The 12,572-nt window shown below is 54.6% G+C and overlaps 1 protein-coding gene across 1 annotated transcript; it reads right to left on the bottom strand.

The window, feature by feature from the left end:
• Positions 1-3,947: 3,947 nt before the first annotated feature.
• Positions 3,948-8,960, bottom strand: KRT19 (keratin 19). Its single transcript, XM_008012713.3, has 6 exons — positions 8,364-8,960; positions 5,615-5,697; positions 5,267-5,423; positions 4,698-4,859; positions 4,462-4,587; positions 3,948-4,330 (listed from the first exon to the last, which is right to left on the bottom strand). Exons 1-6 carry the CDS (start codon positions 8,781-8,783, stop codon positions 4,076-4,078), a joined length of 1,203 nt encoding a protein of 400 aa, XP_008010904.1. The 5' UTR covers positions 8,784-8,960; the 3' UTR covers positions 3,948-4,075.
• Between the last annotated feature and the right edge of the window lie 3,612 nt (positions 8,961-12,572).

The raw sequence follows: 12,572 nt of genomic DNA, 5'->3' as shown, positions 1-12,572 counted from the left end.
CCAGCCTGTGTCCCTGGCACCCTCACAAAAGCCCAGCAGGCTCGGGGCTGACAAGGGGATGACTGATGATCCCGACACCTGCCAACTGCATAGCGCTGAACCTTTGCTCGCTTCTGGGATGTGTTGGGGCAGACCTCTGCTGATAAGGCTGGGGCAAGTTCCAAGCAGCATGTTGCTGCTTAGCAGGGCCAGATTAGCCCCCATCTGTCCTGTCAAGTGCTGGCTGGGGAGGGGTCGCTGCAGAAGGCTCTATGTGCCTGAGTGCTGTGGAAGGGAAGAGATGGGAGATTGGCGGGCAGGCTGGAAGACACTGGAGATCTTGAAGACCAAGGCATCACTTCACAAAGATGGGGAGTTGAACACTCAGGAGAGCCCTTTTCTCTGCCACCGGCTCAGGGACACCTTTCCAGGGACACCTGATACCTGTGGGCAGTGCCTCTTGGAGGTGTGGCCCGGCCCTCTGGACCTGGCCCCAGGGCTTACAGAAACTCAGGAAGAGGATTCCTAGCCCAGGTTGCAGCATGGTGAAGTGGACAGGGCTCTGGAGTCCCTCAGGCCTGGGGTTTAAATCCTGGCTCTATCAATTACCATGGTAAGACTGTGAGGCCCAGGTTCAAATCCTGACTCTACCAATTACCATGGTAAGACTGTGGACATTTACCTTTTTAAGTCTGCATTTCCCTGTGGCAGGGGACACTCTCAACTCTCACTTCCAGGGAAGCCGTGTGGCCCAAGAGTCACCATCCTGCCTCCTCCTGGATCCCCACCCAGGTGCCAGACATGCAGGGGCCAGGGTGCGTGACCAGCACCTGGGCCTGAGTGCCCTCACCAGGAGGGGCTTTATCATTGGGCATCAGAACATGCCCTGTGAGCCTCAGCATGTTCTTCGGCTCAGCGGCATCGCTCTGCCATAGCCAGCGCCTGTGGGGCAACGCAGGGTGTTCTTAGGTTCTTCTTTTGCTGTAATAGCATAATCCTTTACTTCTACCCTGCACTTTGTGATTCACAAAGGACTTTTGCTTCCATCGCCTCTTCTCATCCTCCCAACAGAGGGTGACCCCCACCCAAGATTCAGAAAGAATGAAATTGAAACCTGGAGAAGTGAAGCAACTTGTGCCAGGTGGCACCACTGGTAAGGGGCAAAGCCAGGACTCAAACAGGTCCTCACACCCTCAACCAAACAGGGCACGGGAAAAAGAGTCCTTCCTGCAGACCCCAAATTCCTGCATCTGAGCTGGGCTGGCAAGGGGAACTGCCAGCCAGCAAGGCTGGGGGTGGGTTCCTTCTCGCCCAGCTCCACAGTGAGCCTGGCCTCCAGTGCTGGGCACACACAGTGGGGTATTGTCTCATGTTGGGAGGGTATTGTCTTTTCCTCCGAAAGAAAAATAATCAAACTCAGATCATCCAGAGCTCATTAAAAACCTCTGCAGACATTGTGGCCCCAGCAATTAACACAAGAACAATTACTCGCCCATCACCGCGGGGTGAGGAAGGGCTGGACCCCAGCCAGATCCCCTTCTGCACCTGACTCTCCTCCAGCAGCCCCGCGAGGTGGCTTTCCCTACACTCGCAGGCCCGGGCCAGGGGCGGCAGCTCACACACAAACCCCTGGTTTCAGTCCAAACCGCTACCGTGGGCTCCACATCTGGGTGGGGCCCGGGGCCACCTCATTAGCCCAGGTGGGATGGCCTTGCGAGGATAAAGCTCTGTCTGGCCCCAGCCCAGGCTGTAGCCCGGGCCTTGCCCCAGGGAGCCTGCCCAGGACGCTGTGCCAGTTTCTGATCTTTGCCCACTGCAGCCAGATGGGGCCGTCTGTGGAGTCAGCCTTTTCTCCTTGGAATGAGGCATTGCAGCCCAGTGGAAAGAGAATCAACGTCTCTGAGCCTGGTTCCTGATTTAAACTGGGGCCATAAACAGACTCCGCCAGCCTCAGGGCCATAGTGAGCATTTGAGGGCACAAAGAGAAGGAAGTCTCCATCAACCTTAGAACCCTCCCACACCTCCCCTGTTCCCCAGGGAAATGCCACAGACAGAGGGCGTGACCTGGAGCCCAGAGACATACCTTTAAACCGCCCTTTTCCGGTTTACCAGGTGGGTGGCTTTGGGTAATGACCCTCCTCTCCCTGATCCTCAGTCTACCAATCAGGAAAATGGGAATAACTCCAGCCCAGCCTGACTCTCAGATGGAGCAAGATGACTCCAGGAAATGCTCAACAGACTGAAGTGGCCACAATGACCAGAAGGAGGTAAAGGCGCTCCCCCCAACTCCCCCACTCCCCTCTCTCTCCTATCCCAGGTCTCCGGTCCAGCCCCACCCTGCACAGTGCACACACAAAGGAAGGCTTCATTCCTGACACTCGGGCCTGAGACCTGACAGTCACCTGCCCCACCTATGTGGGCCCAGACCCCGCCCCACAGCCACATTCCAGGGGCCCCTGAGGCAGAGGGAAGGTTTCAGCTGTGACAAGGGAGGCTTTCATGGGCAGGGACAAGTGCCTCTGGGCAGTCCCAGCTGGGGGTGCAGCCAGGCCTCTCCCTCCAGCTCCAAGGCTTCCTGAGAAGTTAAGTGGGGGGTGGGGGTTTGTGGGTGCTGGAGGCCAGAACAGGACAGCTGGGGAGGGGGCAGCAGGGGGTCCCAGTCCAGGCTACAGCAGGGGGGCTCTGGGGTTACATGTTCATAATCAACCTGAGACCCACAGGAAATGGAGGAAACAGCTCCTCCTTCGGGCCATGGCCATGATGGGGTGTCCGGTCTCCTTAGCAGGGTGCTGAGTACATTTGGCAGCATGCGGGTGTGGAACTAGTATCCCTCATTTGTCCCCTCATTGTTACTCACAGGATTGGGCCTGCAGCCCTCACCTCTCCACCAGGAAGAAGTGGGACTTCTTTTGGGGCCTCTTCCTTACCTTGAATTGGCCTCAGTTCTTGGCAGCTGAACTGTAAACCACAGGAGCAGGGTCATACCCACCCAAGGGCAGAGTTGTACCAGGAAGCTGGGACTTCGTTCTATTGCTGGCCCAGGGCAGGCCCCAGGCAAGCCAAGTTGGGGGTCTCTTTGGGAGGTCTGGGTCACTGCTGGGTCCCATTCCAGGCTCTGAGCCCAGGTATGGGCTAGTGGGCGTTAAAGAGCTTATGCAGGGCTGCCCCAAAAATGGGTGAATGTGTTAGTGCATGCACACACACAACACACACTGACAGGTACAGCCTCCCCAGCCTTACTCCAAGCAGAATGCCTGGCCCCAAATCCCATTTCAGTGAGGTGGAGAAATGTGTCAGCAGGAACTGCCCCTAGGGATCCCCAGCCTGAGGCTTCCTATGGGGCGAGACTGGAATGTCAGCAAGATGGGCACCAGGGGCATCAACTCCAGGAGACCATCTGGCTGGGGATGGCACCATGGGCTAAGAATCAGGCAACTTAGGTTCTAGTTCTGGCTCTACCATGTAGTCACTGTGTGGCCTTGGACAAGTTACTGAACCTCTCTGAGCCTATTTCCTGATCTATAACATGCAGCTCATACTACCTTTTAGGGCTGATTTTTATTCAATGGCACATAGTAGGTGTTCAATAAACATTAATTTCACACAGATACCTCAACCCCCTGGGGAGTAGAAAGAAAACTAAATCTGGAAGCAAAAACAATTTCAAGTCCCACCTTTGCCATGCGTTAGAGTAGTTACATATAGAACAAACCACTTCACCTCTCTGAGCCTTAGTTTACCTCTGTAAAAAGGAAGCAACGCTTATTTCACAAGGTTATTTTAAGGAACAAGTTGAATAAATGAAGACTTCTGCTTCTGCAAACAGGAATTACCATTACAGGCAAAGTATGTGAGTATCCTCCCCCCGCTTTCCTGGGACAGGTGAACTTTGGTTCAAATAAAACCTAAACACGGCCAAGGCCTGACCCATTTCTCCATAGGCTGAAATAACAAACCGAACATCCTTCCTCCCTTGGACAATAAAATTTTATTGGAAGGTCAGGGGAAGAGCCAGGGGTAAGGGTCCCTTCCTTCCCATCCCCTTACCCAGGAGACACCCTCCGAAGGACAGCAGAAGCCCCCAGAGCCTGCTGCCTCAGAGGACCTTGGAGGCGGACAGGTTGTTGTAGTGATCTTCCTGGCCCTCGAGCAGGCTGCGGTAGGTGGCAATCTCCTGCTCCAGCCGCGACTTGATGTCCATGAGCCGCTGGTACTCCTGATTCTGCCGCTCACTATCAGCTCGCACATCGCCCAGCTGGGCTTCAACACCACTGATCAGTGCCTGGATATGCGCCAGCTGGGCTCCAAAGCGCGCCTCGGTTTCTGCCAGTGTGTCTTCCAAAGCAGCTTTCTGAGGGGGCGGGGGGTATGACTCAGCAGAGCCTGGTTCCCAGAGAGGGCGTGGGCACAGCCACCAGCCAGGTTGCCCTAGGCTGTAAGCGCATAAGTGTGCATTGCACAGGGAAGCAGGGGGACACATACCATGCTCAGCTGGGACTGCAGCTCAATCTCAAGACCCTGGAGGGTGCGCCGCAGGTCAGTGACCTCGGACCTGCTTATCTGGAGCTGCTCTGTGTGGCCAGCCACCTCCCGGTTCAATTCTTCAGTCTGCAGAGAGAGGAGGAAGAGGAAATAAGCACTGAGGCAGACTTTCACATAGGGAACACGAAGCCCTCCCCTTGCCAACCCCCAAAGGGTGCCTGCTTCCCTCTGCGTACCCGGCTGGTGAACCAGGCTTCAGCATCCTTCCGGTTCTGCTCAGCCATGACCTCGTATTGGCTTCGCATGTCACTCAGGATCTTGGCGAGATCGGTGCCCGGAGCCGAATCCACCTCCACACTGACCTGGCCTCCCACTTGGCCCCTGAGCACACTGATTTCCTGAAAAGATACAGCAGAGATGGGCATGTCAGGGCCCAGACCCCACTGGGCCTGGCCCAGGTCACTTCCCCACCCTCCCACTTGGCCCCTCAGCACACTTATTTCCTGAAAAGATATAGCAGAGATGGGCATGTCAGGGCCCAGACCCCACTGGGCCTGGCCCAGGTCACTTCCCCACCTTTCAGGCCAAAGGGGCTTAGTTTTCAGGTACAGACCTAGTAACTAGCACTGGGGGACAGACTGGGTCATCACTGATTCCTCTTGGAACCCTGGGATCCATAATCCCACACCCAGGGCCACGGTGAGGGTGCACCAAGTGTTACCATGGTCAGAGAATACAGAATAAAAGAGTCTTCAGCCCTGGGAGGTTAGGGAAGGATGGAAGAAAGACCCAGCTTGAAACCCACCTCCTCATGGTTCTTCTTCAGGTAGGCCAGCTCTTCCTTCAGGCCTTCGATCTGCATCTCCAGGTCAGTCCTGGCCAGGGTCAGCTCATCCAGCACCCTGCGCAGGCCGTTGATGTCGGCCTCCACGCTCATACGCAGAGCCTGCTCGGTCTCAAACCTTTCAAAGGAAATAGTTGCAGCCAGGCAGAGCTTCCCCGGCATCTCTGAAGACTTCCCTACCTCCCCAGATTTCAGGAGTCCATAAGGGGGTTAGCTTCAGGCCAGCTAGGCTAGGTGAGGGCAGATTCCAAAGCCTCCAACCCCTACCCAGGTCCCGGCTTCTGCAGCACCCAGGGCAGAGACACTCACTTGGTTCGGAAGTCATCTGCAGCCAGACGGGCATTGTCGATCTGCAGGACAATCCTGGAGTTCTCAATGGTGGCACCAAGAATCTGGAAGGCAGAGGCAGAAGTTGGCACCAGTTCAACACACAGGCACTGCCCACTTGCTTTCTTCCCAGAAGAGAGAGGGGAGCAAATGAATATACCCCAGCTCCCTAGAGACCAAAGCCCTAGCCAACATCTGCCGCCCATTTGCCCGCTCTCTGGGAGGCCTTGGAAATAGTCCATGCCCAGGAGCTAGGGCAGGAGGAAACACTGGAGCCAGGGGGGCATGGGCGGGGGAGGGCAGGAAGGCAAGCCTGGGGAGGAAATCTCTGAGACCTGTGTGCAATGAAACTCTAAATGGCCTGAAGAAGGTCTATAAACCAGATGCAGGGGAGATTTTATCTGTACCTGTCCCCCCTGCACCCCCCTCCAACTACACAAAGCACATTTTGCCCCCAGGGAAGAGAATCCCATTTGTTGAGTATCTATTATGTGCCAGGCACTTTGTATCTCATCTTTTATAGCTTCTGGAACCTCACTGCTAGGTCAGTGTGTACTCCTATCTTACAGAGGTGGAAACTATAAAGTTTAGGATGATGCCTCATCCAAATTCACCCCAACCTGAGGTCTTTCTGACCTAAGGGGCACATTCACAACAGCCAGCTTATATTGATTAAGGTAATTGGGTTCTGTTTTTCAAAGAGCAGGTCATCACTCATTAGTCAATGCACCAGGCAGTGATTGTATAATTTTTCTGTTTGTTTCTTTGTTTGTTTGTTTGAGAGTCTCGCTCTGTTGCCCAGGCTGGAGTGCAATGGCACAATCTCGGCTCACTGCAAGCTCCACCTCCCAGGTTCACGCCATTCTCCTGCCTCAGCCTTCTGAATAGCTGGGACTACAGGCGCCACCATGCCCGGCTAATTTTTTTGTATTTTTAGTAGAGACGGGATTTCACCATGTTAGCCAAGATGGTCTTGATCTGCTGACCTCGTGATCTGCCCGCCTCGGCCTCCCAAAGTGCTGGGATTACAGGCGTGAGCCACCACGCTCAGCCGATTGTGTAGTTTTTTAATGCAACAAAACAGGCTATAAAATATCAGAGGGGATTTCCCATAGTATGGTGAGAATTGTTTCACCCATTCGTGTGTGTGCGTTTGCACACACACAGAGGTGAGAAAAAGAATGTGTAAGGGGGCATAGTAAAATGTACTTATTGTCCCAATTTTTGTTGTTGTTGTTTTTGTTTTTTGGAGACAGGGTCTCACTCTGTTGCCCCAGGCTGGAGTGCGGTGGCACTGATCACATACGGCTCACTGCAAGGCACACGCCACCATACCCAGCTAATATTTTTTTTTTTTTTTAAGACAGTCTCGCTCTGTCACCCAGACTGAAGTGCAATCGTGCAATCTCGGCTCACTGCAGCCTCTGCCTCCCAGGTTCCAGCGATTCTCCTGCCTCACCCTCCTGGGTAGCTGGGATTACAGGCATGCACCACCACGCCCGGCTAATTTTTGTATTTTTAGTAGAGACAGGATTTCACCATGTTTGCCAGGCTGGTCTAGAACTCCTGGGCTCAAGCAATCCCCCCACCTTGGCCTCCCAAAGTGCTGGGGTTACAGGCGTGAGCCACAGTGCCCAATCCCTGTAGGTCACAATTTTTAAATCGTGTAATTTTAAATTTTAATTTAAAATTTTAAATTGTGTAATTTTAAATTTAAATTTTAAATTTTAAATTGTGTAATTTTAAATTTTAATTTAAAAGTTTAAATTGTGTGATTTTAAATTGAAACTGCACGTGTAAAGCACTGTTTTTGTTGGCTGTTGACATCTCTAGCGCTTCCTCCTGTTCTGTGCGTCTGGGTCTATGCCACGAGTACAGCACTGGAAAATATTTTGGGGATCTCTGTGTTGGGGGACCCAGCGTGTGCAGCTGTAAATGTTCCATGGCTTCTGATACATTTCTTCACGACCCAATAAATTTCTCCTTCCCTGTGGGTGGAGACCAAGCCCTACCCCTCAGGCCCCTCAGGGTTCCCCTGTAAGAGCCTGTGAGGCAGATCCAGATCCGTTCTTTCCCCCACAGGCAGCTGCCGCTGTACCGGGTCCTCCCGAGCAGAGGTTTACCAAGCCGCCCTCCTTTACCCCGCCCAGGGGCCACGACCGGCTCTCCCATTCTTCCTAAAGGAATGGGCCCCAGGGCGGGAGAGTGGGAGGAGGCCAAAGCCTGAGAGGGATGACCACCAGACCCTTCCGGCCAGAGAAACGGAATGCAGGAGGCCCCATGCTGCGGTGGTAGGGGGGCAAGACTGGCCCCGGGTGGACCAGATCACCAAGGCTAAACTCTCGCATCTTCCTGCGGCAGCGCGGCCCCTGGCCTAGACCTCTGGGCACTCTACAGCGGGGTCCCATCTCCTCCCCACTCTTCAGGCCTCGCTGACCCGCGCCCCTTCTTCCTCCCGGCGCTCAGACCTTGCCCCCGCCGCCTCCAGAGGCCCCACCCACTTACCTGCCCTGCCCAGTTCCCCTCCCCTTTCCACCACCCCGGCCCCTGCATCCAGCCCCGAGGTCCTGCCCCGCACATCTCCTGTCCCCCTTTACTCGGCCCCACCTGTGGACCCTCCCACGTCCTAACGGACTCCCGCCAGCCGCCCCGCCTGGAACCTCGCCCGGCCCGCGGGGCTGGGTTTCCGCGGCAGGTGCACTGCACTTCCCGCGGTCGGGCCTCCGCCCACCTTGTCCCGCAGGTCCTGGATGGTGGTGTAGTAGTGGCTGTAGTCGCGGGAGGGCCCGGGCCCCTGCTTCTGGTACCAGTCGCGGATTTTCACCTCCAGCTCGCCATTGGCCGCCTCCAGGGCGCGCACCTTGTCCAGGTAGGAGGCCAGGCGGTCGTTGAGGTTCTGCATGGTGAGCTTCTCGTTGCCCGCCAGCAGCCCGTCAGACGCGGCCAGGACGCCGCCGTAGCCGCCGCCGTAGCCCCCGGAGGAGGACGAAGACACGAAGCGGGCAGAGGACACGGACACACCGCGGCCGCCGGAGCCCCCGTGCATGCTGGGCGCGCGAAAGGCGACCCCCGGCCCAAAACGCACGGAGCCGCCGCCCAGGCCTCCGAAGGACGACGTGGCCGACGACTGGCGATAACTGTAGGAAGTCATGGCGAGACGGAGCACGGACGGAGCGACCCTGGTCCCAGAGGCTGCGATTCGCGGAAGGAGCGGAGAGGCTCTCACCTGGCGCCTTTTATGCCTGGGGCCGGTGGAGGGGGGAAGGGAGGAATGGTGTCAGGGGCGGATATCTGAGCCCTGAGGAATTTGCAGCCTCCTGAGAGCAAATATGGGCGCTCTCCCCATTGGTCAATTCCCTCCCCTCCCAGAGACCAGAGGCCCCTGCCCTCCAGAGCTGCCCCGCCCAGGTCCGCGCAGAAGCTCCGACCCACACCGCGCCCCCACTCCCGCTCTGCAGACCCTCTTCTGGACTTTCCCCCATCAGGGACGTACTTAGACACCCCTGTCCCTGGAAGCCACGTTCTGACCCTTTTAGATCACCCAGAGTTTGACACCACTGGGCATTACAGTCCCTCTGGGGTCATATTCCTGCACACCCCCGACCCAGTGATTTTGTTCTTGCTTTTTTTGGAGACAGAGTCTCTCTCTGTAGCCCAGGCTGCAGTGCAGTGATGTGATCTCGGCTCACTGCAGCCTCTACCTCCCGGGTTCAAGCAATTCTGCTGCAGCCTCCACCTCCCAGGTTCAAGCGATTCTCCTGCCTCAGCCTCCCGAGTAGCTGGGATTATAGGAGCGCGCCACCACGGCCAGCTAATTTTTGTATTTTCAGTAGAGACAGGGTTTTACTATGTTGACCAGGCTGGTCTCGAACTCCTGACCTCAAGTGATCCACCCGCCTCAGCCGCCCAAAGTGCTGGGATTACAGGCGTGGGATTACAGGCGTGCCCAGCCCCAGTGAATAACCATTCAGAGTACTCCCTGTTAAAAGCCCCTTGCTTGCGATCCTAACCAGCCCACCCCCCACAAAGTGCATTCACAGATTCCTGCCCTCCACTGGAAATTACAGCCTCTCAGAACCGCTTCTTGGGAACACCCATGCCCAACTCCCCTTTAGTCCCCTCTGACAAAGGCACAGTTTCCGGATGAGGGCACTTTGAGCTGCACGAACCCAGCCCTCCCAAGACAAAGCTGCCTCACCCTGCTGTGGCCATTCAGTGCTCCAGGTGACAACAGACTCCTGAGAACAGCTGCAGGGAGCAGTTCTGGCAGCTGGCACCTTTGCAACACCAAGCTCCAGCCTGACCCCCACTCTGGAACTCTCAAAGCCCACACGTCCCTGGCCACCAGGATAATCCCCTCCCTTCCATCCCCCAAAGCATGCATTCATTCAACCACACGAGTATTGGGCTGCTTTAATATTTCCAAGATGAGAAAGCAGAGCCTGGGAGAGGCCAGTAACTTGCCCTTGAGGCATTTAGCATCTGCCACTGAAAGGCAAAAATAGGATGAATCCCTGCCCTCCTTGTCAGAGGGCTGCTGAATGCATGTCCTCATCCTTGTATAAAGACGAGTGCTTGAATGAGCTGGGCAGAGCAACACTAAGGTGCCCGGGCACAAGATAAGGGTTTTGACAATAGAGGCAGGGCCTTCCTCCCCACACAGCCCCACCCCTTGTTCTGTTCAACAGTTCCACCCGCCTTTTTGGATCTCTTTGGAGGGCCATGCCCCCTGCCAGGCACTGCAGGGTGCTGCAACAGCCTCACCCCAGTTCCTGTCCCCAGTGACCCCCTGTCCCCAGAACTGTCCCCATGGTTCCTTCTTGTCCTTATGGCAGAGCATTCACCCAGGCTTGGAACAGAGGCCCTCCTGAGAAGGTGTTAAGGGAGACAGGCCAGTCCCTGCCCATCTCTGGGCCTCAGTTTCCCCTCATGAAAAGAGGGGTGGCCCAGCTCAGCCCTCCTCTCTGTGTATTATCGCCTGGGTCACCTGTGACTGGTGGAGACTTGTCTCCGGCCTCAGAAACCTAAGTTCCCAGCAAACTATCTTTTAGCTGCCAACTCATCCTGGAACTGGGGCAGGAAACCCCATAAATACACACCCCTAACCCAACAGGAACCACTCTGAGCCCTCAGGAAGCCAGTCTGAGGCTGTTTAACTAGTGAATCCGTTGCGGGAAGACTGAAGGTCTTTGGAGAGCCCACGAGGGAAAAAGAGGAGTCCAAGACTAGCCATAAAAGTCAGCGCCCTGGGACTGGTCTGCTCTGAGTCACTCCCTTATCTGGCCCTGAGGAGGAGGCCTGCTCCTTGTTAGGGAGAAGGGGAGGTTAACCAGATAGTTGCCATGCACACCAAGCCCCAATAGGCAGCTTTGTTTTTCTGGCCTAATAGCATGGTCTGGGGAGGGACTTTGTATTAAAGGGCAAAGAGTAGAATCAACAGTTCTACTCATAAGATTAAGGTGTTCTGAGCTCCCTAGCCTTCAGAGGCACTTGGAGTCCCAGCCCCCTACTCTAAGACCATAAACAGAAGAACAGTTAACTATAGGGTAGCACAGTTTACAAGGCCTTTTCAGATCTCATTGGATCCTCACAGCAGCCCAGTGGAAAGGTTATTCTTATCTCTATTTTACAGATGAGGAAAGAGAGGCACGGTGAGAGGCAGGAACTTGCCGAAGGTCCACAGCCAGGAGTAACAGATTCCGGCCTCCAGCTTCTTGGCCATCAGCCAAGAGTGACGGAGGCCCTGCTCTCCCTTCCAAGGAAGTCTCAGCCCCCAAAACAACTCCATTGGGTGCCTTCCCTCAAAATCTTATCATGCCAGTTCCAAGGGTAGTCAACCCCAGACTGAACTGTTGGCTGGGCCAGGGAGAATACCTTGTTCCCTCTCTCTGGCCAGAAACAGTGCCTGGCCATGAGTTATGTGGCCTTTGGGACTTTCTGATTCATCAAGAACTCAGGAGAACTGTCTGTAGAGGCTGCCCTACCCAGAGATGGAACTGGGGGTCAAGCTGCTGCTCCCATTCAGGAAACAGTGCTCACAACCAGGAGGCTCCTGTTAGCCTCTGGCTTCAGGAGGGCAGAACCTGGCCAGAGGAGCACCCATCCAAAGTTCATGTCTCCCGTCTCAGGTCTGGGGTCTGCAGAAGAGGGGTATGGAGGGTCGGAAGTGATGGGTATGGAACAGTGAGCTCAAAGCAACCCCAGGCAGGATCCTGCCCAGCCTTCCCCAGCTTGATTCTACAGAACCCCAGCACTATAAGATCCCTGTAGGAAAAGAGATCCCTGTCAAATAAAATCAGAAACTCTGCTCTCTCTGACTCTCTTTTGGAGTTTCACAAGGCACAGTACCAGACGCCCTGGAAACCTCAGTTCCTCATTTGTAAAATAGAGATGATAATAATGAGGAGGAGGATACCTATTTCAGAGGGTTACTTCAAGTAATAAATGTAATGGTGCTTGTAAAAGGTTTATCACAACACCTGGCAAATAGTGAGCACTCAAATAGCATTATTATTATTATTATATAATGTTATTGTTATATAGTATTTGTTACTATAATTTTGGCTACAAGTGTTATTATTTAACTTTCTTTAACCAGCATTTCCCAAATGTACTGGACCATGGAATCTTTAAATATCTATTAATAACCCATGAATTACAGAAAACGCCAGTCCAGCCCCAGAATGCTCAGAGAGGTAAAGTGACTTTCCTGGGGTCACATGATGATTCAACTGACTGAATTGTGGCAGATCTGGAATTCGTTTCTAACTCCTAACACTGAGGCTGAGGCCCTCTGCATCTCCACTCAGACATAAGCACGAAGCTTCTTAACCCTTCAGCAGATGCAGGTGGTTCCCAGAGTGGAGAGGTTAAAGGTAGGGGAGTTTTCATCATCCCAGGAGAAATGATATAGTGGTTGGAGATCACAGGAAAGAAGCTG

Source organism: Chlorocebus sabaeus, chromosome 16, assembly GCF_047675955.1.
Source record: "Chlorocebus sabaeus isolate Y175 chromosome 16, mChlSab1.0.hap1, whole genome shotgun sequence".
Taxonomy (NCBI): Eukaryota; Metazoa; Chordata; class Mammalia; order Primates; family Cercopithecidae; genus Chlorocebus; species Chlorocebus sabaeus.
Note: the sequence above shows the minus strand (reverse complement) of the source record. Positions and strands in the feature narration are given on the sequence as shown.